This window comes from Phyllobates terribilis, unplaced genomic scaffold, assembly GCF_046119375.1.
Source record: "Phyllobates terribilis strain yellow unplaced genomic scaffold, ASM4611937v1 Scaffold_9__5_contigs__length_417890890, whole genome shotgun sequence".
Classification (NCBI taxonomy): Eukaryota; Metazoa; Chordata; class Amphibia; order Anura; family Dendrobatidae; genus Phyllobates; species Phyllobates terribilis.
In genome coordinates this window covers 373606286-373632459 of record NW_027362769.1, presented here as the reverse complement: position 1 = coordinate 373632459, position 26174 = coordinate 373606286, and the positions used below count along the sequence as shown (strand labels likewise).

The 26174-nt window shown below is 44.6% G+C and overlaps 1 protein-coding gene across 9 annotated transcripts in view; it reads right to left on the bottom strand.

Moving 5' to 3' along the window:
- Window positions 1-26174, bottom strand: part of CASKIN1 (CASK interacting protein 1) — a 193567-nt gene that overhangs the window by 63324 nt on the left and 104069 nt on the right. For all 9 annotated transcript variants that reach the window (XM_073648361.1, XM_073648362.1, XM_073648364.1 and 6 more), the window contains exon 2: window positions 4537-4588. In XM_073648361.1, the coding sequence (XP_073504462.1) occupies window positions 4537-4588 (52 nt within the window). The remainder of the gene's footprint in view (window positions 1-4536; window positions 4589-26174) is intronic.

The following is a 26174-nucleotide window of genomic DNA, read 5'->3' as shown; positions in this document are numbered from 1 at the left end:
GTGACTGTGCCAGCAGAATAGTGAGTGCAGCTCTGGAGCATAATACAGGATGTAACTCAGGATCAGAAATGTATGTACACAGTGACTGCACCAGCAGAATAGTGAGTGCAGCTCTGGGGTATAATACAGGAGGCAACTCAGGATCAGTACAGGATCAGTAATGTAATGTATGTACACAGTGACTGCACCAGCAGAATAGTGAGTGCAGCTCTGGGGTATAATACAGGATGTAACTCAGGATCAATACAGGATCAGTAATGTAATGTATGTGCACAGTGACTGCACCTGCAGAATAGTGAGTGCAGCTCTGGGGTATAATACAGGATGTAACTCAGGATCAGTACAGGATAAGTAATGTAATGTATGTGCACAGTGACTGCACCAGCAGAATAGTGAGTGCAGCTCTGGATTATAATACAAGATGTAACTCAGGATCAGTAATGTAATGTATTTACACAGTGACTGCACCAGCAGAATAGTGAGTGCAGCTCTGGATTATAATACAGGATGTAACTCAGGATCAGTAATGTAATGTATGTACACAGTGACGGCACCAGCAGAATAGTGAGTGCAGCTCTGGAGTGTAATACAGGATGTAACTCAGGATCAGTAATGTAATGTATGTACACAGTGACTGCACCAGCAGAATAGTGAGTGCAGCTCTGGAGTATAATACAGGATGTAACTCAGGATCAGTAATGTAATGTATTTACACAGTGACTGCACCAGCAGAATAGTGAGTGCAGCTCTGGAGTGTGATACAGGATGTAACTCAGGATCAGTACAGGATCAGTAATGTATGTACACAGTGACTGCACCAGCAGAATAGTGAGTGCAGCTCTGGATTATAATACAGGATGTAACTCAGGATCAGTAATGTAATGTATTTACACAGTGACTGCACCAGCAGAATAGTGAGTGCAGCTCTGGAGCATAATACAGGATGTAACTCAGGGTCAGTAATGTAATGTATTTACACAGTGACTGCACCAGCAGAATAGTGAGTGCAGCTCTGGAGTGTAATACAGGATGTAACTCAGGATCAGTAATGTAATGTATGTACACAGTGACTGCACCAGCAGAATAGTGAGTGCAGCTCTGGAGTATATTACAGGATGTAACTCAGGATCAGTAATGTAATGTATTTACACAGTGACTGCACCAGCAGAATAGTGAGTGCAGCTCTGGAGTGTGATACAGGATGTAACTCAGGATCAGTACAGGATAAATAATGTATGTACACAGTGACTGCACCAGCAGAATAGTGAGTGCAGCTCTGGAGTATAATACAGGATGTAACTCAGGATCAGTAATGTAATGTATGTACACAGTGACTGCACCAGCAGAATAGTGAGTGCAGCTCTGGAGTATAATACAGGAGGTAATTCAGGATCAGTAATGTAATGTATGTGCACAGTGACTGCACCAGCAGAATAGTGAGTGCAGCTCTGGAGTATAATACAGGATGTAACTCAGGATCAGTAATGTAATGTATGTACACAGTGACTGCACCAGCAGAATAGTGAATGCAGCTCTGGAGTATAATACAGAAGGTAACTCAGGATCAGTACAGGATCAGTAATGCTATGTGGCCACTTTTCCGCTGTATATGGTAATGGGTTTTTATTGGGTTTTTACTGAAATCTTGGTTTTCTAATCATGAAGCAGGAGGCACAGGATGAACAGCGGTCTCCTTACACCGTTCACTTTCGGGGTCTCTGACTTGGAATGAACCTTAGTAACTTACATACATTTATGCTAATAGCAATGAGTAAATGAATGAATTATATGTCGGGTTGGTGAAAGGCGTCTGCCAGGAGAATTTGCGGTTATTTTGTAGCAATCAAAATTGGTGATTAAAACAGATGTTAATATGAATTAACAGTGACAAATCCGTAATCCGGAGGCCGGACCGCTGTCAGAGCCGGGGCCGAGCTCATCAAACTGCAAATATTACTAGTGATGGAAGCAGCGAGTGGATCTGCAGGAGGAGGAGGCCGATGTGATTATTTACATTCATGAGGGGCTCAACTTGCTCTGAAAAACCCTTCAGGGCTCGAGAGATGAAGAATCTCATTCCCTCAAAAAGCTTTCAGGAACTAATTATTTCTGTGCAGCGCGGTCCGTTATCCCCGGCCTCATTAACACCTCTTCTTCTGGAGCTGCGCTCTCATGCATTAGTTTGCAAGTGTTGACAACTCAACTTGACTAAAAGAAAAAAAATTTCTGATGTCTTCTTCTATTCTTGGTTATTCTTAAAGGGACACTATCAACACTTTTTTGGGGGGGTTATATAGAGTGAAATGTTATTATTGTGGCTTTTTTTTCCTTCCTATGATATTACACCCGTGTGGGGACACAGAATACAATATAGTCCAGTGAGTTTAGTTTTACTGCAGGTTGTAAAATGAGATGCTTCTCTAAAGTGTTTTGACATGTAACAATGACATCTAGTGGCCAGTATGAAAACTGCAACTGGGTTATCATCAAAAGTCAAGAAGGCCTCTTGAATGGATGCTGTACCAAGGCTTAGGAGGCACTCCATGTTTCACTATGATGTATTGATATGATCCTGTACTGCTTCTAGAGAATACTTCAATGATGTGATATCTGATGAAGCGAAGGAAGATAGAGAAGTCATAATGATTCTGGGGCCACTAGGGGTGATGTATTATGGCTTGTGTAAAAAAAATACTTCTTTCTGTATATTTTTTCCTATCGAGGACTTCTTATCAGATGCGATTGATCAAAAACTATATCAAGATATTCTTATAAAAAAAGTATCGATTTATTCTTAAATTGTCCATTAAAAAGAATGATTACAGAAGTTACATAAAATAGTTAAATAGTTAGAGTCATTGTCCATTTGTTCATAATTAGCTTAATAGTTGAGATTCACCCATCTTTTCTTGGGATCCTGGATGGTAGATTGCGTCTGTCTGTGTCCAGGACGTGTGTCAGGATTACATGTGTCCCGGTAAAGGACGTGTCTCCTTGGGCCTACATCAGCCGCTGTTTTCTTCACACATAGATTCTCGTCTTGTGTCCTGTGAAATGGCAAGAGCGCCCCCTGTCTCTAACATGAGATTATATAGCTGGTCATACCTGCTGTTCTTCTATTTATGGTACTAACTAAAAATACACAAATCGCGCATGTCCTCTAGAAACCTTAGCACGAGGCTGATGCAATCTTATGCAATGTATGGTACAGAATTCAGAATTCAGAATAAAATAAATATCCGTAATTAATATTTAACAGCTTCAGAAAAAAAAATGAAAGTTTTAGAGAGACTCAGACATAATAGCTCCATGTACATAGATCTTTGCTGTAGGTCGTAAAATGAGATGCTTTTCTGCAGTGAGTACAAGATAACAGAGACATCTAGTGGCCAATGTGAAAATGACATACATTATTATTGTGGATTTTTTTTGCCATTGTATTCTGTTGTTTTTTTTTGTAGATATGCCCCCTTTACACTACCATGAAAAAATAGAATAAAAACCCCTTAATAGCAGTTTTACTGTAAGTTGTAAAATAAGATGCTTTTTATTGTTTGTATACATGTAATGATGACATCTAATGACTAATATGAGAACTGCAAAGTTTAGTAATTTGGTTATTATCAAAAGTAATTTATGATGCATTAATTTACTACTGTACTGCAAAGGAATATGAGTTAGGGTTAAAACAATGCTATCAGGGGAGAATACCTCCGTGATTTAGAATAGGATGATAAAGAATAATTAATGCCTGGGGGACATACAAAGGTGTAGTTTGGCCCTATATAATGTTATAAGTGAAGTAATAGGGCTCCAGAGTTGTTTATAGCTATCATATGCTCATGTACATAGAAAATAAATAAATAAAATAAGCTTTGCTGTAGGTCGTAAAATGAGATGCTTTTCTACTGTGTGTATAATGTAACAGCGACATCTAGTGGCCAATATGAAAACTACAATATTTCAAAATTATATTTTCTTTTCAAATAATTACAAGAAAAACAGCTTAGAAAAACTATCTAGAATGATAATAATATTGAAAATTACATTAATACTGTCTCTTTGAATGCGAGTAGTTGAACAGTTATCGCTGCCCGCAGGCTTTTGTTACGTATCGTATTACTGGGACTTTTACTGCACCTAGGATATGATTTTTTTTTTAACGTTTTGTTCTCTGAGCTGTTATTCGTGTGAAAACAGGTTTCGCGAAGGTAACGTGTGATTTTCTGCGCTTGCTCTCCCCGTGGACTCGCGCTTCTTGTGGAAGAAGAGAATGGTTGTGCCCTCAAGATGTTGCGAGATCTTGCACTTGTTAAATAAGTGAAAAGCTCTCCTGGTCCGTATATCCCTGAGATGTCGATATTAATAACAGCAGCTCTTGCCTGTCGGATATCGGAGCGAGGCAATAGGAAAAGCCGAGATGTGGACGGGTCACACGTGAAAAACAGTCAAAAAGCAAACTCCATTTTCAATATCTCTGTTTGCATTCAGTAAATTAAATAAAAAAATAAAAAAAATGTCTTGCAATTTACTCACCCATCCGTGTCTTGAAAATTTACATTCACTCTTTTGGCGGATCCAAGGAGCTCTGTGACAAGGAAGGAGAAAGGAAATAATTGAGGACATGATACAAGCGCTCATGCTGAACATGACAGGTACAAAACACATGTATTTTATTGAATTTCCTACCAGACAAGTCATGTAATAAATCATGTCCTGTGCATGGAATCACAACAGAGGTTTTTTTTTTTATTTAAGTTGCAGTTCCAGGTATGGCCAGCAGTTGAGCTGGAGAGCTCATTCAGCACAAGGCAAAGGAAGTGAGAAAACCTCTGTACATAGTAATACCGCCATACACAGCCAAAGTTATACCGCAATATACATCCAAAGTTATACCGCCATACACAGCTAAAGTTATACCGCCATACACGGCTAAAGTTATACCGCCATACACAGCCAAAGTTATACCGCAATATACATCCAAAGTTATATCGCCATACACGGCTAAAGTTATACCGCCATACACAGCCAAAGTAATACCGTAAAATACATCCAAAGTTATACCGCCATACACAGCTAAAGTTATACCGCAATATACATTTAAAGTTATACCGCCATACACAGCTAAAGTTATACCGCCATACACGGCTAAAGTTATACCGCCATACACAGCCAAAGTAATACCACCATACACAGCCAAAGTACTACCGCCATACACAGCCAAAGTGCTACCGCCATACACAGCCAAAGTGCTACCGCCATACACAGCCAAAGTTATACCGCCATACACAGCTAAAGTTACACCGCCATACACAGCCAAAGTAATACCGCCATACACAGCCAAACTAATACCACACCACACAGACAAAGTAATACTGCCATACACAGCCAAAGTAATACCGCCATACATAGACAAAGTAATACCAAACACAGCCAAAGTGATACGGCCATACACAGCCAAAGTAATACCGCTATACAAAGCCAAATACTACCATACGTAGCCAAAGTAATACCGGCATACACTGCTAAAGTAATACCGCCATATACAGCCAAAGTAATACCGCCATACACAGCTAAAGTAATACCGTCATACACAGCCAAAGTAATACTGCCATACACAGTCGAATACCACCATATACAGCCAAATAGTACCATACATAGCCAAATTAATACCGCCATACACAGCTAAAGTAATACCGCTATTCACAGCAAAAGTAATACCGCCATACAAAGCCAAATACTACCATATACAGCCAAATACTACCATACGTAGCCAAAGTAATACCGGCATACACTGCTAAAGTAATACCACCATACACAGCCAAATACTACCATACATAGCCAAATTAATACCAGCATACACACCTAAAGTAATACTGCCATACACAGCCAAAGTAATATTAAGACATATAGACTGATATAACACTATAATAGACAGTCCATGTAGTATCAGCATGCACAGTGTCTACATAATACATATACAGTGGGTACGGAAAGTATTCAGAGCCCTTTATATTTTTCACTCTTTGTTTCTTTGCAGCCATTTGGTAAATTCTAAAAAGTTCATTTTTTTCTCATTACAGTACACTCTGCACCCCATCTTGACTGAGAAAAAAACAGAAATGTAGAAATTTTTGCAAATTTATTAAAAAAGAAAAACTTAAATATCATGACTTCTGTAATATCGACATAGCCAATGCAACACTGCCATACACAATAATCCATGCAATGTCAGCATACACAGTCCACATTATATCCATATACACAGCTGACATAGTTCCAACATAATACTGGCATACACAGCCTAAGTAATACCGACACACTCCACATACACAGTTTCCGTAATACTGACAAATAATCCAATGAAATGATGCCATGCACAGTCCATGTAATACCTATGTACACAGGTTATATATTACTGACAAATCATCTGACATAAAACTGCCATACACAGCCCATGTAATACTGATACAGTCCACATAATAAATACATACAAAGCTTCCATAATACTAACAAATAGTCTAACATAATGTCGCTATTCACAGTCCATGTGGTATCGGAATACACTGTCCTCGTAATACCTACAGTTGAAACCAGAAGTTTCCATACACTATATAAAAAGACACATCTGCACGTTTTTCTCAATATCTGACATGAAATCAGAATAAACCTTTCCCGTTTTAGGTCTATTAGGATTACCATCATTTTTAATATTTGCCAAATGCCAGAATAATGAGAGAGAGAGAATGTTTTAAGGCATTTTTATTACTTACTGCAAAGTCAAACCTTTCCATAGATTTCATTAGTATTTGGTCCCATTGCCCTTAAACTGAATGACTTGGGTCCACGTTTGGGATTTCCTTCCACAAGCTTCTCACAATAGTTGGTTGGAATTTGGGCCGATTCCTCCTGACAGAACTGGTGTAACTGATCCAGGTTTGTAGGTCGCCTTGCTCGGCGCTCGCAGCATTTTCATCTTTGCCCATAAATTTTCAATAGGATTGAGATCAGGGCTTTGTGATGGTGACTCCAAAACATTGACTTTGTTATCCTTTAGCCACTTTGTTACCATTTTGGCAGTATGCTTCGGGTCATTGTCCATTTGGAAGACCCATTTCCCCCCAAGCTTTAACTTTCTGGCTGATGTCTTGAGATGTTGCTTCAGTATTGCCACATAATCTTCTTTTCTCATGATGCCATCTATTTGTGAAGTGCACCAGTCCCTCCTGCAGCAATACAACCCCACAACATGATGCTGCCACCCCCGTGTTTCACAGTTGGGATGGTGTTCTTAGGCTTCCAGGCTTCTCCCTTTTTCCTCCAAACGTAACGATGGTCATTATGCCCAAAAAGTTAAATTTTAGTTTCATCAGACCACAGGACGTGTCTCCAAAAATTAAGGTCTTTGTTCCTGTGTACATTTGCAAACATTAATCTGGCTTTTTTATGTTTCTTTTGGAGTAATGGCTTCTTCCTGGCAGAGTGGCCTTTCAATCCATGCTGATACAGTACTCGTTTTACTGTGGATATTGACACAATCTTACCAGCTTCCGCTGTCATCTTCACAAGGTCTTTTGCTTTTCTCCTTGGGTTGATATGCACATGTCGGACCAAAGCACGTTCATCTCTGGGACACATTACCCGGCTCCTTACTGAGCAGTATGATGGCAGTACATTCCCATCTTGTTTGTACTTGTGTATAATTGTTTGTACAGATGAGCGAGGCACCTTCAGGTATCTTGAAATTGTACCCAAGGATGAGCCAGACTTGTGCAAGTCCACAATTCTATTCCTGATAGCTTGGCTGATTTCTTTAGACTTTCCCATGATGCTACACAAAGAAGCAGTGTGTTTCAGGTGTGCATTAAAATACATTTACAGGTGTGTCTCTAATTAACTCAGATGTTGCCAAAAAAAACTATGAGAAGCTTCCAAACACATGACATCATATGGGCAGACCAGAATTGTTTAAAGGCATAGTAATCTTAGTGTATGTAAACTTTTGACTTTGCAGTAAGTAATAAAAATGCCTTAAAACATTCTCTCTCTCTCATTATTCTGGCATTTGGCAAATATTAAAAATTATGGTAATCCTAATTGACCTTAAACGGGAAAAGTTTATTATTATTTCATGTCAGATATTGAGAAAAAACATGTATATGTGTACACAGCTTATGTAATACCAAGAAATCATCTTACATAATACTGCCATACACAGCCCTGGTACAATCCATATAACTACACACACAGCTTCCGTAATACCGACATGTAGACCAGTGTAACGCTGCAATTGACAGCCTATGTAGCATACGCAGTCACCATAATACGCACATACACAGCTTATGTAATACCAGCATATAGTACAACATTTAGATGTTCACACTAGGCATTTTTTCAGCGTTATTTTGATGTGTTTTTTCATGCAAATTTTCAGCTACATTTTACAGTACCAGCAAAGTCTATGAGATTTCAGAAATCTCATGCACACACATTGGTTTTTGTGTCATTAGTATTTTGTGCTTTGCATGTTTTTGCACAATAGAGCATGTCACTTCTTTTAGCATTTTTTCAGCTTTTTTCACCCATTGAAAGTAATGAGTGGTGAAAAAACGCTGTAAAAACGCCTAGTGCGAACATAGCTATCAGGTTTTGCTGCGTTTTTAGTGAAAAAAAAAACATACAGCAGTATGTGAAACTCATTTATTTTTGTGATTTTACCATCTTGTTTTTGTCACCTGAGATGACAGTTTGCATTAGCACAGTTTAATTTAATTAGTTATGTGTTTAACAGTAAACAGTGGCTGAGCTAAGTGTGAGATTGAACAATACCTATGGCCCAGGGTGGTGTGAAATTGAACAATCTCTGAGCAACTGAATGGCAGACCATAGTGTGAAAATAAATAGTGTCCTACAAACTCAATGCACTGCCAATGTCTTAGGTAAACTATTACTAAACAATTCACCTCCCCCCACTGTTACATTTGTAATTCTGGTTAATATGGTTTCACATATGTCTTGCATTGGTGACCTGTGTTCATGCTTCTGTGGTGGAAGCAAAGTTGAACTTTGGGATCCTGAAAAATACACCAACAACGCACCAAAACCGGCCTTTTTGACGCAGTTTCTTTCCTACCAAGAGATCAGCTTTTGCTGCAGAAAAAAAAATGCTGAAAAAACGCCTAGTGTGAACATAGCCTAATTCTGCAATACACAGTCCACATAATACCCACATACACAAGGTACTTACTATCGACATGTACTCTCATGTGATACTGCCATATACAGCCTATGTAATAGTGAAGTATACAATCCGCAATATAATACCGCCATAGAAATAGTAAATCATCAACCAATTATACAGATTGGAACGGAAAAAAGTGAGCTACACGTCTCTTCAAATTTAGCTCCACTCTCCCAGGGTGAATCAGAAAGCAAAATGTCTGACATAGTCTGTACGCAGTCCTTCCATGTCATAAACTGTTTCCCTATAATACCGCTAAGTCCTTTTATGTCATAAAATGTCTCCCTATTAGTCACGCTTACGCAGGAACATGACAGGTAATTCCTCCTTTCATCCCATGTTCACCTCACCGCCATATAGAGAGAGTGTGACGCACGCGGCACATTCAGCACGTGCTGCACCCACAGTATAAAGGTCGGGTTACTAATGGATCACCCCCGTAGAAATCTTCCATTTTTTCCCCACGATGCTCTAAGAGCTCAATTAGTGGCCTGCCGCCCCGATTTCGGTTTAAGCATTCCCCTTTTATCACCCTCACAGGTTCTGAAACCCTTTGATTAGTCTCGACGTTTGGTCCACAAACAAACTGTGGCTCTCCAGCTTTTTCCAAACTACAGCTCCCAGCATGCCCGGTCAGGGAAATCTGAGGTAAAAAAAAGAGGCAATTTTAGGGGTTAATAAAGGAGGGGCCCTCTGTTTAGTGTTTGGCGATTGTAAAGATTGTCTCTCTCACTGGAGGACCTGTCCTGTCTTGCATTACATTGAGAAACCATTGATTTGTAGGGAACTGTGTAATACTTCGTTTCACCAGAGGTGTCACTGCAGGGAAACTGAACACTTACAGCTAGGTTTCCCCATAGATCGCAGTTGATCACTGCATCTCCATATAGGGATAGTTTAAATTTGAGAGCCCCTTCCAGAGGGCATTGGTGGCAGACCTAATATTATAAGCCCAATATTATAGGGGCACCTGTGGTTGGAGCATGGTGGCCACAAAATTTTGAGGGCACCTGTGGTTTGTGTAATGTCTCAATGATCTGTGGAGATCCAACCAATCCTAACAATTGGTTAGAGCATGTTCACACTGAGTTTTTTGGAGCAGAAACTCGGCAAGTTTTTGAGCAGTTTTGAGTTTTTGAGGAGGATTTGGAGCGTTTCCACTCAGTTTTCACTCAGTGGGTACATGCACATCATGGCTGCTGTATTCTTTGGTTTATAGATAGATAATTAATATATATCTATGTACTTTTTTGATAATTGTCGGTTTCGCTTCAGATTATTGCACTTGCTCGGGTCGTCATCTTCTTGTACATTTGACAGATCGAGCTTTGCCATGATAAGAAAAACAATCTATCTGGATAACGGCGGCGGTGGGTAATTATCCGTCCTCCCACAAGCTTTCCACATGAGTCGCCTTCCTTCTATTTTACTTGCAATTAACAAGGCAAATTAGTACATTACTGTTTCTGTCAGCTCCTGACACACGTGACGCCGGGATCCACATAGAAAAAACGCACAAAACGGGGACATCGATGATGGCGCAGGAAACAGCTGTCCGCCATGCTGAGTGATAGCGGGAAGAAAACCTTGTAAAAAATGAAGCCACGCAGTACACACGATGAAAAAATCAAGGTGGATAATATATGGTTCAGTGCCCTCATGCCAGTCATGGTCGGTGACCTTACAACAGACCCCCCCAATAAGTAGTACCCCACAAGGGCATGTGCACACTGAGTTTTTTCACAAATATTTTGGTGCATATTCGGAGCTGAATTCTCTGAAGAGCAAAAACAGACTGGGAAATCCATACTTCTTAAGAAACATCGCTTCATAAAGGGGTTCTGCTCAGATTCTGCCACCAAAACTTCACTAAATGGGGCTAATCTGCATGAGGGTCTACAGATCTACAATGCGCAAATCTGCTGGATTCTACTGCAAATATACAGGTAAACCACCGCGCTGTAGAGACACCCATACAATACCAGCCAGAGAGCCCCCTACACAGTGCCAGCCAGAGTGTCCTCTATACAGTGCTAGCCAGAGAGGCGATATACAGTGCCAGAAAGAGTCCCCCGTATACAGTGCCAGCCAAAAAGCCCTCTATACAGAGCCAGTCAGAAAGTACCAGTCAAGAGTGCCCCCTATACAGTGCCAGACCAAGTCCTCTATATCTCTATAAAGTGCCAGCCTCTGAACCTCAGATACACTAATATCCACATTGCTCCCAAGTGAGTAGCACTGTTACAGGTGCTGTCTGAGGTATCACAGGAACCGTTTCTATTTAAAGTCCAGCTGGTTTATTTCAGTCCTCATAAACCACATCACAACAAACTCAAATCCGGCCCTTGTCCGGCATAAGATAAAACATAAAACAACAAGTCCACACAATCAGGGGCGAAACTACCGCCCGTGCAGCCGGTTCATTGAACGGGGGCCCCGAGGGAGAGGGGGCCCCTCCAGCCTCAAGCAGGGCCGCCATCATGGCATGTCTGCCCTGACTCCAGTATGGGGCCCAGCCGGTAGTGGCCCTCCTCTTGTGAGTCTCTCTCCTCATGGGGCCCCCAGCCCCATGCTAAGCGCCGGGTCCGGGACATCTCAGCGCTGCGCTGCTGCGGCAGCGCCTTCATGATTCCCCTGACTTTCGGTCATGTGACGGCGCCGTCACATGGCCAGAAGTCAGGAGAACCTGGTGTCAGCGATTTGGACGAGCGCCAGGATTCTGCAGGGATCGCATGGGGGTAAGTATAACAAGTTTTGTTTTTTTCAAAATACAATTTACTAGGAGTGGGGGGAATGGGAGATGCACATGTGTGTGTGTGTGTGGGGGGGGAGATAAGAGATGCACATGGGGGGGGAAGATAAGAGATGCACATGGGGGGGAGATGATAAAAGATGCACATGGGGTGGGGGGATGAGAGAGGTGCACATGGGGTGGGGGGGATGAGAGAGGTGCACATGTGGGGGGAGGGGGGATGAGAGAGGTGCACATGTGGGGGGAGGGGGGTGAGAGGTGCACATGTGGGGGGAGATAAGAGATGCACATGGGGGGGATAAGAGATGCACATGGGGGGGAGATAAGAGATGCACATGGGGAGGGAGATAAGAGATGCACATGGGGGGAGATAAGAGATGCACATGGGGGAGGGGGATAAGAGATGCACATGGGGGAGGGGGATAAGAGATGCACATGGGGGAGGGGGATAAGAGATGCACATGGGGGGAGATAAGAGATGCACATGGGGGGGATGAGAGAGGTGCACATGTGGGGGAGGGGGATGAGAGATGTGCACATGTGGGGGGGGTGAGAGAGGTGCACATGGAGGGGGTGGTGAGAGCTGCACATGTGGGGGGATGAGAGATGCACATGGGGGGGAGGGGGATGAGAGATGCACATGGGGGGAGGGGGATGAGAGAGGGGCACATGTGGGGGAGGGGGGTGAGAGATGTGCACATGTGGGGGGGTGAGAGAGGTGCACATGGGGGGGATGAGAGAGGGGCACATGTGGGGGAGGGGGATGAGAGAGGGGCACATGTGGGGGAGGGGGGTGAGAGAGGGGCACATGGGGGGGTGAGAGAGGGGCACATGTGGGGGGGATGAGAGAGGGGCACATGTGGGGGAGGGGGATGAGAGATGTGCACATGGGGGGGTGGTGAGAGCTGCTCATGGGGGGGTGAGAGCTGCACATGGGGGAATTGGGAGAAAATGAGCTGCACATGGGGGAATTAGGAGTAGGGGGATAATGAGCTGCACATAATGAATGTGGGGTGGGGGAGAGTAAATGATAAATGACGATGGGGTGGGGAGAGCACGGACATGATATAATGAATTGGGGGGCAGGGGGTGCATGTAAATAATGAATGCGGGGAGCAGGAAGTATAGAGTAGAGGTTCTAATTAAATTATATATTAAATGCCTATTTACAGTTAATGGGGGCACCGTGGTGGATTACAATTTATATTTGGAATGGTAGGTTGCATAATAACTAACCATATATTGATGGTGGATGCACGTCTGTATTCAGCTGCGTAATGTAGAAGTTGGGGAATGTGCTCTAGATAACTGTGTTATTTTATGCAGAGACGAGTCCTGGCTGGAAGACGTGATGGCGGTCTGTGCTGGATGAAGGAGAAAAGCGTAGCTGAAGGACTTCACCTAGAGACGTCACCAGTGAGTCAGTGTATTACATGTACACTTACACTATATACTATGTACCGGGCTCCTGTGTATAATGTCACTGGTGATCACTGTATTACCTGTACACTATATACAGAGCTCCTGTGTATAATGTCACTGGTGATCACTATATTACCTGTACACTGACACTATATACAAAGCTCCTGTGTATAATGTCACTGGTGATCACTGTATTACCTGTACACTGACAATATATACAGAGCTCCTGTGTATAATGTCACTGGTGATCCCTGTATTACCTGTACACTATATACAGAGCTCCTGTGTATAATGTCACTGGTGATCACTGTATTACCTGTACACTGACACTATATACAGAGCTCCTGTGTATAATGTCACTGGTGATCACTAGATTACCTGGACACTTACATTATACATACCATGTATAGAGCTCCAGTGTATAATGACACTTATGGTAATATTAGTAATGTGGTGGTAATATTAGTAATGTGGTGGTAATATGTGGTCTGGTCATGGTGTGGCAGTTTTTCTCCCTTCTGTGTGGTATTATTCGGTCACTATGTTGTCGTAATATGTGGTCTGGTGATGGTGTGGCGGTATTCCCTGTATGTGGTATTATTGGTCATTTTAAAATGTATATGACACATTCCCTTAAAGAAAACTAAATAAAAATATATCTAAAAAGAGTATTGGATATTTTAAGAAAATTTTAATAGGTTAGAGTAGGGCCCGGCCAGAAGAGTCTACCTTATCGTGGTGGCGGCTTTAAAAATCTTTTGGCCAAAACAAAAGCTGATGGCTATGTATGTGGCGCCGTCACATGGCCGAACGTCAGGAGAGTCTGGTGGCAGCGACGTGGACGAGCGCCAGGATTCTGCAGGGATCGCATGGGGGTAAGTATAACAAGCTTTATTTTTCTTAAATACAATTAATTAACTAGGAGTGGGGGGGATGAGAGATGCACATGGGGGGGGATGAGAGATGCACATGGGGGGGATGAGAGATGCACATGGGGGGGATGAGAGATGCACATGGGAGGGATGAGAGATGCACATGGGGGGGATGAGAGATGCACATGGGGGGGATGAGAGATGCACATGGGGGGATGAGAGATGCACATGGGGGGGATGAGAGATGCACATGGGGGGATGAGAGATGCACATGGGGGGGATGAGAGATGCACATGGGGGGGTGAGAGATGCACATGGGGGGGTGAGAGATGCACATGGGGGGATGAGAGATGCACATGGGGGGGGTGAGAGATGCACATGGGGGGGTGAGAGATGCACGGGGGGGGTGAGAGATGCACATGGGGGGGTGAGAGATGCACATGGGGGGGTGAGAGATGCACATGGGGGGGTGAGAGATGCACATGGGGGGGTGAGAGATGCACATGGGGGGTGAGAGATGCACATGGGGGGGTGAGAGATGCACGGGGGGATGAGAAATGCATCGGGGGGGTGAGCTGCACATGGGGGGGATGAGAGCTGCACATGGGGGGGCGAGAGATGCACATGGGGGGGTTATGTTTACATAACTTTGTTGCCTTATGAAGCGCAGGGGGGGGGGCCCCAAAAAATTTCTTGCACAGGGGCCCACTACAGTCTGTGTCCGCCCCTGCACACAATAGTGCTTGTTAGCCCGCCTGGCTTAGAGTCCAGTTTCTTAGTCCTTTAGCAAAGGCACCCAATCCAGGAGATCTGCTCACTTCCATACACACAGACTTGTGGGAGACAAACAGGTCTCATTTTACCAAGTGAACCACACCCAGGGGAGGAGATATATTGAGCAGTCGTTCAGCTGCTCATAATCAACCGGTCATGGCCAATTAACCCCTCTTTGTCCTATATGTACTAAAGCATTACTCCAGGTTTATCTTCCATCCACTAGCCGACTAACAGGCATCTTACATACTTCTCCCCTCTGCCTAAAGCCATGGGCTTGGCACCTTCTACCATTAGACACGGGATTCTCACAAGGGCTTCGGCATTACCATGTAACTCCTGGCTCTATGTTCTACATGGAAGCAGAAATCCTGCAGGGCTAGAAAACAGCAGGTAACACAAGCATTTGTGAAATGCAGAAGTAATGCTGTTGCAGAGTGTGACATGCAGAAGTAGTGCTTTTGTTTAAAAGCATTCAGCAACTATTAGAAGTAACACAAGCACAGGAGACAGGAAGTGTTGTGCTCCAGAAGCATCCAGCAACTAGAGGGGTTAACACAGTCACAGGAGAAGGGGAGTGTTTTAACAGAGCCCCAGGGGGATTATGGGGAAGTTGTTTACTGTCTGCCTGGAGCCGAAGAGAAAGGTGGTGTGTGTGTTCTGTATCTCACAGAAGCGCCCTGCAAGTGAAAAGTGTGTGTGTTCTGTATCTCACTGAAGCGCCCCTGCAAGTGAAAAGGTTTCAAGTCAAGAGTGAAGCTAAGCACAAGTCAGGTAGAGCTCCTGAACTAGCAGTGCAGAATATTGTCAGGCAGAAAGCTAAGGACTGGAAGAAATGGTGTCACTGGCATCATCTCCCTGAGCTAGATAAATCAGAGAGACAATCTGCTCTAACACCACAAATCACCATAAGGAAAGAATTCAAGATCCTGGGACAGATTGGAGAGTGTGAACAGAAAGAGAGACTGTCTTATATGAACTTGTTGCACCAGATCGATGCAGGCTTACAGAAAGGCTACCAGCCAAATGAGATCATTGAGGGGGTGGTGAAAGTGATCAGCCCAGGACTGAACCTCCGTAGTATGCTAGAAATGAAGAGTCAATTGACCTTGCAACAGATGAAGATGATTTTAAAAGGGCACTATAAAGAAGAGAGTATTTCAGAATTGTTCCACCGACTCATTAACCTCTCACAGAAAAATAATGAATCACCCCAAAGTTTCTTGTTCAGAGCAATTGAACTGAAGGATAGACTGTTGTTTGCATCCAGAGATGTAGAAGCGGAAGAGAAGTTTGATGCTGGACTAGTCCAGAACAAGTTCTTGAGATCATTGGGAAAGGGGCTAATCAGCAAAGACATCAAGTTGCAGCTGAAACAATACCTAGAAGATCCTGGCATTCTGAACAAAGTCCTAATTGAAAAAATGAATGAGGCAGCTAGTTTGGAGTCAGAGAGCCAACAGAAGTTAAAGAAAGGCTCTGCTCCTAAAATCACCAAAATTAGTCAGATGAAGTTGGAGACCCCCAGTGGAAAGTCCGAAGATCATCATGGAGACCCTGCAGTGCCACCTACGAGAGGGAACCTTAAATCACCAACAAAAGAGAGAACCGCCAGCGCTGACTGGGAGGAGAACTGTGAGCCAAGTTGATTGAGGTGAAAAAGTTGATTCGTTCCATGCCAGAACCTGTATCCCTCAGACCCAGAAGTGGGTTCCAAAACAGAAGATACTGGGTTGTAAAGCATGGCGTTCATCAAATCAGAGTACGGAGTGTGTCCACTGTCTAAGATGTGGTGAGGAAGGACATTATGCCAAGGAATGCCAATGGTCATGGTCGTTTGGGTTAAAAGACAGGAGGTTGCCAGTGCGGGGCGACTGGTAGCCGTGACACGGAGGAGGCCCCAGAAGCAAATCCAAATCTCACCAAACCCTAGAATGGTGCAGGAGGTAAAACGGCTGCGTCAGTACTTTCCCCAAGTGTGTTTCCATCTACAACAGTTGCAAGAGAGGCAGGGGCATCAGTTACTCAATGCCCAGTGCGAAGGTCAAACGATGTACTCCTGGGAGGAGGATTTCTCGGTCAATATAGATAGCCTCATCAGCCTAATCGGTGAAAGGTGCTTTATACAGTGCCAGCTAGATAGACTCCTGGTAAAAGCACTGTGGGACACAGAAGCCCAAGCGAGCCTTTTAAATGAAGAATGGAGAAGGCGCTACCTGCCTTCAGTCGCTAAAAGAACTCTTAGGACCAGTGGAACTCCACGGCAAAGCTGTCAACCAGACCGAAATCCCCTTCATAGGCTGGGTGGAAGTGACTTTCCAACTGAGGGCCACGAAGAACAGCAACGCCATTGAGCTCTTGGTACCTTTTCTCGTGACCAGTGATCAGAACGTGGCAGAGGATCCTATCCTGGGTTATAATGTAATCAGTGAGGTCATCACGAAACATAAGTCAGGGACACTGGTGGTGGACACAATTGCCACATTGCTTTCCATACCCAACGCCGTGGCAGAAAATGTGATTCATTAAGTAAAGAAAGCACAGAATACAATGGACCTAAAAGAAGTCAAGGTAGGCTGGTGCCCAACCATCATCCCTGCAAACCAAATGGTGGGGGTGAGGTGTGGAGTCCGGGTAGAACCGGGAAGAAAAGTCCAGAAAAGACTGTTCGTGCCAAAAGACTCCTCAGAACTTCCGGAAGGCCTAGTTCAAGGGGAGACTGTGCTTACGATCCCTACAGGTGGATTTGCTCGAGTGACAGTACCGGTGATGAATACTACGAGACACGAAATTAGACTGGATCCAAAGACTGTGTTAGGTCACATCGAAACCGTTAAAATGGTATATCCAGCCAGTGTGAGACCCGCCCAGGGGTCTACAGTGAATTTAGTCTCCCCACCAAGGAACAGGAGTTGCCCAGGGCAAGAAATTGCACGACCCACCTCGGAGTCCTGGGATCCCCCAGTACCTCTGGAACACTTATGTGCTGAAGATAGAGCGGTAGCAAAACAGATGCTGAGAGAAGAGTGTCATACATTCTTCAAAGATGACTCTGATATAGGCTGTATCCCATCGCTGCAGTTGAAAATCAATTTGAAAGACATGACCCTAGTAACCAGAAGTTACATGTCTGTGCCGAAACCATTACACTGTGAAGTGAAAGAGTATTTACAAGACCTAATCAACAAAGGCTGGGTCCAACAGTCAAAGTCGTCTTATTCCTCTCCTATTGTTTGTGTCAGGAAGAAGGACGGTACGTTGAGACTCTGCTGTGATTACCGGGAACTCAACCGAAAGTAAGTACCTGATCGGCACCCTGTACCAAAGATCCTAGATATGCTGGATAGCCTATCAGGAAGTACCTCAATCAGGGTAAAGCTTTGTCCTCGATCAGGGTAAAGCATACCATCAAGGATTTGTTGAAGAGTCCAGTAGACCTTTGACAGCATTCATCTCACCGTGGGGATTATATGAGTGGATCCGCATACCATTTGGGCTCAGTTCAGCTCCAGCAAAATTCCAGAGGAGCATGGAGACATGTTTAAAGGACTGAGGGACGATATCTGCCAGTCGTACTTGGATGACAATGTGGTACACAGCAAAACCTTCTGGGATCACGTTGAACACTTGAGGACCGTACTCCAGCGGTATCAACAACACGGCATTAAGTTGACACCAAAGAAGTGTGAACTGTTCAAAAGGCAAGTCCGATTCCTAGGGAAAATTGTGTCCGGAGAAGGATATACCATGGACCCAGCAGAAATCACTCCGGTACTGGCCTTAAAAGACAAGCGGCCCTCTACTGTCGGGGAGTTGAGGCAGATCTTGGGATTTCTCTCCTACTATCGTACTTAAGTTTGGAACTTTTCCAGGATTGCCGCCCCACTATACCTCCTTTTGGGGGGGACCACAGAATCAACAACACCCATGGAGAAAAAGAAGAACGCGGGCAGGACCGGGCTGAAAAGAAACAACGCAGTTTCGTCCCAACAGCCCATTCTCTGGACAGCAGATCACTAGAAGGTATTGGAAGAACTAGTAGACTACCTAGTAAAACCACCCATCTTGGGATATCCTGATTTCAATTTACCATTTGTTCTTCATTGTGACGCTTCTCAAGTTGGACTGGTAGCTGCCCTGTATCAGCACCAAGATGGAAAATTGAGGGTCATCGGTTACGGTTCTAGAACGTTGACAGGCGCCGAGAAGAATTACCATCTACATTCCGGAAAATTGGAATTTCTGGCATTGAAATGTGCTATCTACGAACGATTTAGAGATTATCTCTATTATAGCAAAGAGTTTGAGGTATACACTGACAACAACCCTTTGACCTATGTCCTCACTACAGCCAAACTGAATGCAACGGGTCAGAGATGGGTCGCTGAACTAGCTGACTTCAATTTCAGTATCGAGTACAGGCCAGGAAAATGCAATGCGGACGTTGACGGATTGTCGAGAATGCCACTAGAGCCTGAGGAGTTCATGCAAGAATGCCTGGAGGAAGTTAGTCTAGAAGCAATTGAGAGCACTACCCAAGCAGTACAAGCTTATCAGGAGGAAGACACACCATTGTGGTGTCCGTTGATGGTGGAAACCACCATAAGAGCAAGAGAACAAGATCACCCCCTGTCCATTGAACAACTACCGAAAGGAAAAATCCGTAGAGCACAGCGGGAAGATCAGATAATTGGTAGAATACTACTTTATGTGGACCAAAATCGGTTTCCAAGTAAACGGGAGAGAGATAACGAGTCACCAGCAGTATCTGTTTTACTTAAAGAATGGATGAAGCTCTACCTCAATGAAGACTTATCCTGCATCGTAAAGGAGGACAAAACCAGTAGTTGGTACTACCCAGAGTATTCCGTCGGTTAGCCTTCAAAGAACTCCATGAAAACATGGGACGCCTGGGAGTGGAAAGGACAACAAACTTGATCCGTGAACGTTTCTTCTGGCCGTACATGCAGAGAGATATTGAGAGGTGCGTGACCAGGAAGTGTGGGTGTCTGAAAGATAAACGTCCCAACACATCAACCCGGGCACCTATGGGCAACATCCAAACTACGTATCCGTTTGAGATGGTCTCAATAGACTTTCTACATCTCGAGACGTGCAAGGGTGGTTACGAATACATCTTGGTGGTGATGAACCATTTCACTCGATTTGCTCAGGCATATGCCACCACCAATAAATCAGGTCAAACAGCGGCAGAGAAGATCTTCAATGATTTTGCTTTGAGGTTTGGGTTCCCTATGAGGTTACACCACTACCAAGGAAGAGAATTTGATAACGAGCTCTTTGCTAAGCTAGGAAAGTACTGTAGAATTCAGAGATCCCACACAACGCTCTATCACCCAGGGGGTAATGGACAAGTGGAACGTTTTAACCGGACATTATTGTCGATGCTGCGCAACAGCTGATGAGAAGAAAGACTGGAAGAGTTCCCTGTCAAAAGTGGTACATGCCTATAACTGTACAAAGAGTGATGCAATGGGTTACTCACCCTTCTTCCTATTGTATGGACGATCGCCAAGACTGCCAATTGACATCATGTTCGATACTCCGGTGTCAGAGACTTACAGAACGTACGTCTGGAAATGGAAGGAACGGATGGCAGAGGCATACAACATAGCGTCCAAAGTGGTTAGGCAAGGACAGAGCAAGAGTAAGGAGTACTATGATCGAAAATGTTATGGAGCAGAATTGGCACCGGGAAGCCGGGTGCTAGTCAAGAACGTACGTGAGAAAGGCGGTCCAGGAAAACTTTGTTCATACTGGGAAGACAAGGTGTATGTGGTCGTAAGTAGGAAAGCTGATGACAGCTGAATAGTCCATTGGAATTTACTACTACCCTGTGATTATCTCCCACCAAAACAATATTTCCCAGAAGTAGACCGACATTGTCCAAGATCGACTAAGGGACCACCACAGACTGAAGCTCCGGAGGTGGATAGTGACCTTGAAAGTTCCGATGGAGAAGAACACACCGTTGTATTTCTCGGACCGGCAAGGAGAGGGACGTACCATCCTCAAGCAAGTGAACTAAGATCCGAGGCTCCAGAGTTTGTACCAAGGAGTACAGATGAAGTCCAATTCAGATTTGGTGATCGAACACCGGCCCCTGAAGAGACCGGTCGACACTCAGGAAGAGCGGAATTGCCAGACCATGCGGAAACAAGAGACTCAGGAGAAGTACAGGAACTCACAGAGGCAGCTCCAAGAGCATCTGAGGAAGCATGGGAAATGAGTGCGGTGGAAGAAACTTCTGTGACCGAAGAACCCGTGGTCTCTGAGGAACAACCCACCAGGAGGATGTCGACTTGAGAAGTGAGGAGGCCAGTGATGCTGACGTATGAGACACTTGGTAAACCGAGTCAAGTGCCAAGGACTGTCGACTGGAAACAGGTATCTCTGCCTGCAGACCAGGTAAGCCCACTTGAGTGGTATTCACCACTGAGAGGCAGTATGGAAGATGTTGCCTGGTGGAAAGACTTGTTTTCATGCTTTGATTTTCCTTAAAAGACTTTGTAGAAACAAAGAACTGTTAAAGCATAGAGAGAGAGAGAGAGAGAGCTGGTTGAAGACGTACGAAAAGCTCCAGCTGAAGAGATGCTGATTGTTTTAATTGTGTTAATCGTTTATTTCTTACAGGCATCCTACAAGAAAAAGGGTCGTAAGATTAGGTTGTTAGCAATGTTTATGAACGTTATACCAATTTCACAATGCCAATTTGTATATAAAGTTATCCTATTTTCACCACTGTCTCAGAATTGCTCAGATTGACCAATTAAAATGAATGTCGAGGACGACATTCAAAAAGGACAGAGTGTGACATGCAGAAGTAGTGCTTTTGTTTAAAAGCATTCAGCAAGTATTAGAAGTAACACAAGCACAGGAGACAGGAAGTGTTGTGCTCCAGAAGCATACAGCAACTAGAGGGGTTAACACAGTCACAGGAGAAGGGGAGTGTTTTAGCAGAGCCCCAGGGGGATTGTGTGGAAGTTGTTTACTGTCTGGCTGGAGCCGGAAGAGAAAGGTGGTGTGTGTGTTCTGTATCTCACAGAAGCGCCCCTGCAAGTGAAAAGGATTCAAGTCAAGAATGAAGCTAAGCACAGGTCAGGTAGAGTTCCTGAACTAGCAGTGCAGAATATTGTCAGGCAGAAAGATAAGGACTGGAAGAAATGGTGTCACAGGGATCATCTCCCTCAGCAAACCCTCCCCCCTCCTCCATCTCACTGTGCTGCAAAGAATGCTGTGTTCATTAATGTGCCTTTGCATTAGAACTGTGCTGTCCTGTACTACTGGGAAGACTGTGAACTGCTGTGCTGCTAAGGAAACTGTACTGTTTGTCACTGGAGCCTGTTGCTCATAAGATTTAACTTGCATTGGCTGTGCGGCTTCTTACTAAATGTTACTGTTCTACCGTTTATGAGGACTCTTGTCAAGTGTTCTGGTCAGCAAGTGAAACAACCTACGTGTCTGTGCCTGAGGGTCAATACCCCTGTGTGCCTGAGAGAAGCTGCAGCACATGGTCTATGGTAACGGTTCCCCCAGGATTCCTATCTGAACCTAGCGATGTGCGTGCAACACATTTTTCCCCTTTTTGGTCCTCATCACCTGAGTGGAACATCGTCTGACACTAAATTAAATTCTCGCCCTAAGAGACAGTATCGCAATGTGTCCACCACCCACTTTATGGCCAGGCATTCCTTTTCTGCAATGCAATAATTTTTCTCACATGTCGACAGTTTTCTACTCAGGTAGAGAACAGGATGCTCCTCTCCGTGTATCTCCTGAGAGAGGACCGCTCCTAATCCGACTTCTGAGGCATCCATTTGGAATACAAATTCCTTCTTAAAGTTGAGTGTAATCAGGTTTTGCTGCTTACACAGAGCTACTTTCAGTTCTTGAGAGGCCATTTCCGCCTCCGACGACCTTAAAGAGGTCGGTCAGGGGTGCAGCCACCATGGCAAAGTTTGTAATGAACCTTTAGTCGTACCCCACGATTCCCAGAAAGGCCCTAACTTTTTTTTTTTTTTGAGTGGCTTCGGGCCAGTTCTGCATTGCGTCCACTTTATTGATCTGGGGTTTGATTTTGCCTCTCCCTAGTATGTATCCAAGGTATTTAGCCTCCTCTTTCCCCATGGCCCATTTTTCTGGATTTATAGAGAACCCCGCCTTTCTGAGAGCAGTACTCACCGCTGGACCTTTCCCAGATGACTTCCCCAATCCTGGCTGAAGATTATGATATCGTCCAGGTATGCCGCAGAGTAATTCTTATGGGGTGCAAGGAGTCGGTCCATGGCCCTCTGGAAGGTGGGCGGAGCGTCCGGCAGTCCGAACGGCATCCGGATATATTGGAAGCAACCTTCAAGTGTAGAGAAAGCCATCTTCTCCTTGGCTTCTTGTGACATGAGGATTTGCCAATATCCCTTTGTTAGACCCAAGGTGGTTATGTACCTTGCCGACCCAAGTCTCTCAATCAACTAATTGACACGTGGCCTTGGATATGCGTCGAACTTGGAGACTTCATTCAGCTTCCAATAATCAAAACCGAATCCATTCTCCATCAGCTTTTGGAACAAGGACAATCGGGTTGGGCCACCTGCTCTTAGATTCTTCAATGACTCTGAGATTCAGCATATGCTTCACTTCCTTGGAGATCAGTTCTCGACGGGCCTCTGGAATTTGGTAGGGCTTCTAATTCACCCGGACATGGGGTTCCGTCAGAACCTTGTGTTCTATGACATCGGTACACCCTGGCAAATCTGAGAACAGGTCCCAGTTCTACTGCAACAATTCCTGACACTGCTGTTTTTTTGGCCTTCAACAGCGTCTCGGCTATTGTAACGTCTTCAATGTCCCCTTCTGGCTGAACCAGCAAACATGGCTTTTCAACGTGGTCCCTGTCTTGCAGGAGGGGATTTCAGAAGTGAGAGGTGGAAGCGGTTGACTGGCAGGTGGGACAGAACTTGCAATACCTTAAGATTTCCCAGTGACTTCCGGGCCAATAGAACCTCCGCACGACTCGTTCTTGAGTTTTGTCCACCCCCAGATGGCCACCTAGAACATATGAATGGGCCATGTTCAACAGCCTCCGTCTATAGGGTCCAGGTACCAACAATTGTTCCACTATCTCCTCCCTCACTTTAGTAACCCGGTACATTAAGTCCCCACTCTACATGAAATAGGGAAACCTGGTGTCAGATCCCCCCTCCTGTGCTATGTCTTTTATAATGGTTACCTTATTGAGCGCTTCTTTTAGAGTTAGGTCCCTATTTGGGGTGGACCTAAAATTTTCTCCGGTCACCACTATCTCAGGAATGTCGGCCTTTGTGGATACTACCTGCTTATCTCCCACCATTACACAGAAGGGAAACCTGTCAGGCTCTGGGGTTGGTGAGACTTCTTTAGGGACAACCCGTCTCTTACCTGAGCAATCGAGGTTTCCGTCCATGCCCCATAAGCCCCAAAACAATACAAAGTTCCTGCCTATGATAATTGGGTGCAAGAAATCCTAGACCACACTGACCTCATGGGACTCAGTACCTCGGGCTGTCTTAATGACCACTCAAGCCACTGGATAGTCTTTAGCATCCTCGTGAATGCAGCGGACGCCTACCTTCTTCCCAGGGATCAATTGGAGAGGGAGTGTGGCCCTCACGAAGGGTCACCAAACTCCCTGAGTCTAGTAGTTCAGTCATTTGCAGACAATTCACTTTTACAGGACATGCTTGGGGCCCCTCACGGGATGGACAGTCCATGCTGCAAGCCGGATATGCTTAGAATGAACACAGGCGTCCCATGCTACAGTCCATTTGCTCGGTGGTCAGGGGACAATGGGCAGCTATATAACATGGGCCGTAACATCTTCAGCAAATTACATCCCTGGATGAGACCCTCAGCATGACCTCCACCGCCCCCTTGGACTTTAGATGCCCCACCTCTTTATAGCCTCTGCTCTCTGATGCTGATGGGACCCCTAGTATAGAATGGGGTGCCCCCGCAAGGAACCATCGACCCACTGATACCTTTCGACCAGTACAACCAAGTCATCGGCGTTCTGGGGATCTTCCTGGGCAACCCGAGTCTGCATCGGGGCTCGAAAAGGAAAGCATGAACTGGTCCATTACAACTCACTCTACCATCTGCGCTGGGATAGAGGACTCCGGCTGTAACCACTTTGGACGAGGTGCAGCAGATCAAACATTTGGGAGCGAGGGGGTTTGTCACGATAATATGCCCAGCGGTGGATCCGTTGAGCCCTGACAGACATTGTCACCCCCAAGAGCGCCAAAATTGTCGTTTTCAATTTTGCATATTCTTTGGCATCATGTAAGGCTAAATCATAGTAGACCTCTTGTGCCTCCTCTGTTAAGTATGTCGCCAAGACTTCCGCCCACTGCTCTGGCACGAGTTTCTCCTTTTAAAAAATGTTAAAATGGTCTCTAAATTGTAACACGGGATCATTTTCTGCAAGATTCTCCTCATGGCCTTCCGGATAGTAAAATCATCAGCAGACTTTGGAGTCGAAGCTGCCGCCGTGCCACGAACAGTCTCTGTGAGAAATTCAATCTGCTGCTGCTGTTGCTGGTGCTGTTGCTGCTGCTGGAGCTGTTGCATAAGCAGCTAACTTGTCTCCTGTAGTGCCAGCTGTAGCTGTTGCTGCTGTAGCTATTGCTGCTGGGCTTGCACCAGGTGTTTAATAAGATCCTTCATGCTGTCTGACGTTACTCCCTGGCTTATAGCTGCCTTCACCGACTACATGCAGCACTTCTGTAGCAGTCACACGTGTCCACTGGGAACACTGCCCGCACTTCTAACACCAAATGTAACAATGCTACTCACTTGGGAGCGATCTAAGGTATCACAGGAACCGTTTCTATTTAAATAAAGTCTGACTGGTTTATTTCAGTCCTCATGAACCACATCACAGGAAACTCAAATCCCGCCCTTGTCCTGCATAAAATAAAACATAAAACAACAAGTCCATACAATAGTGCTTGTTAGCCCGCCTGGCAAAGAGTCCAGCTTCTTAGTCCTTTAGCAAAGGCACTCAATCCAGGAGATCTGCACACCTCCATACACACAGCCATGTGTGAGACAAACA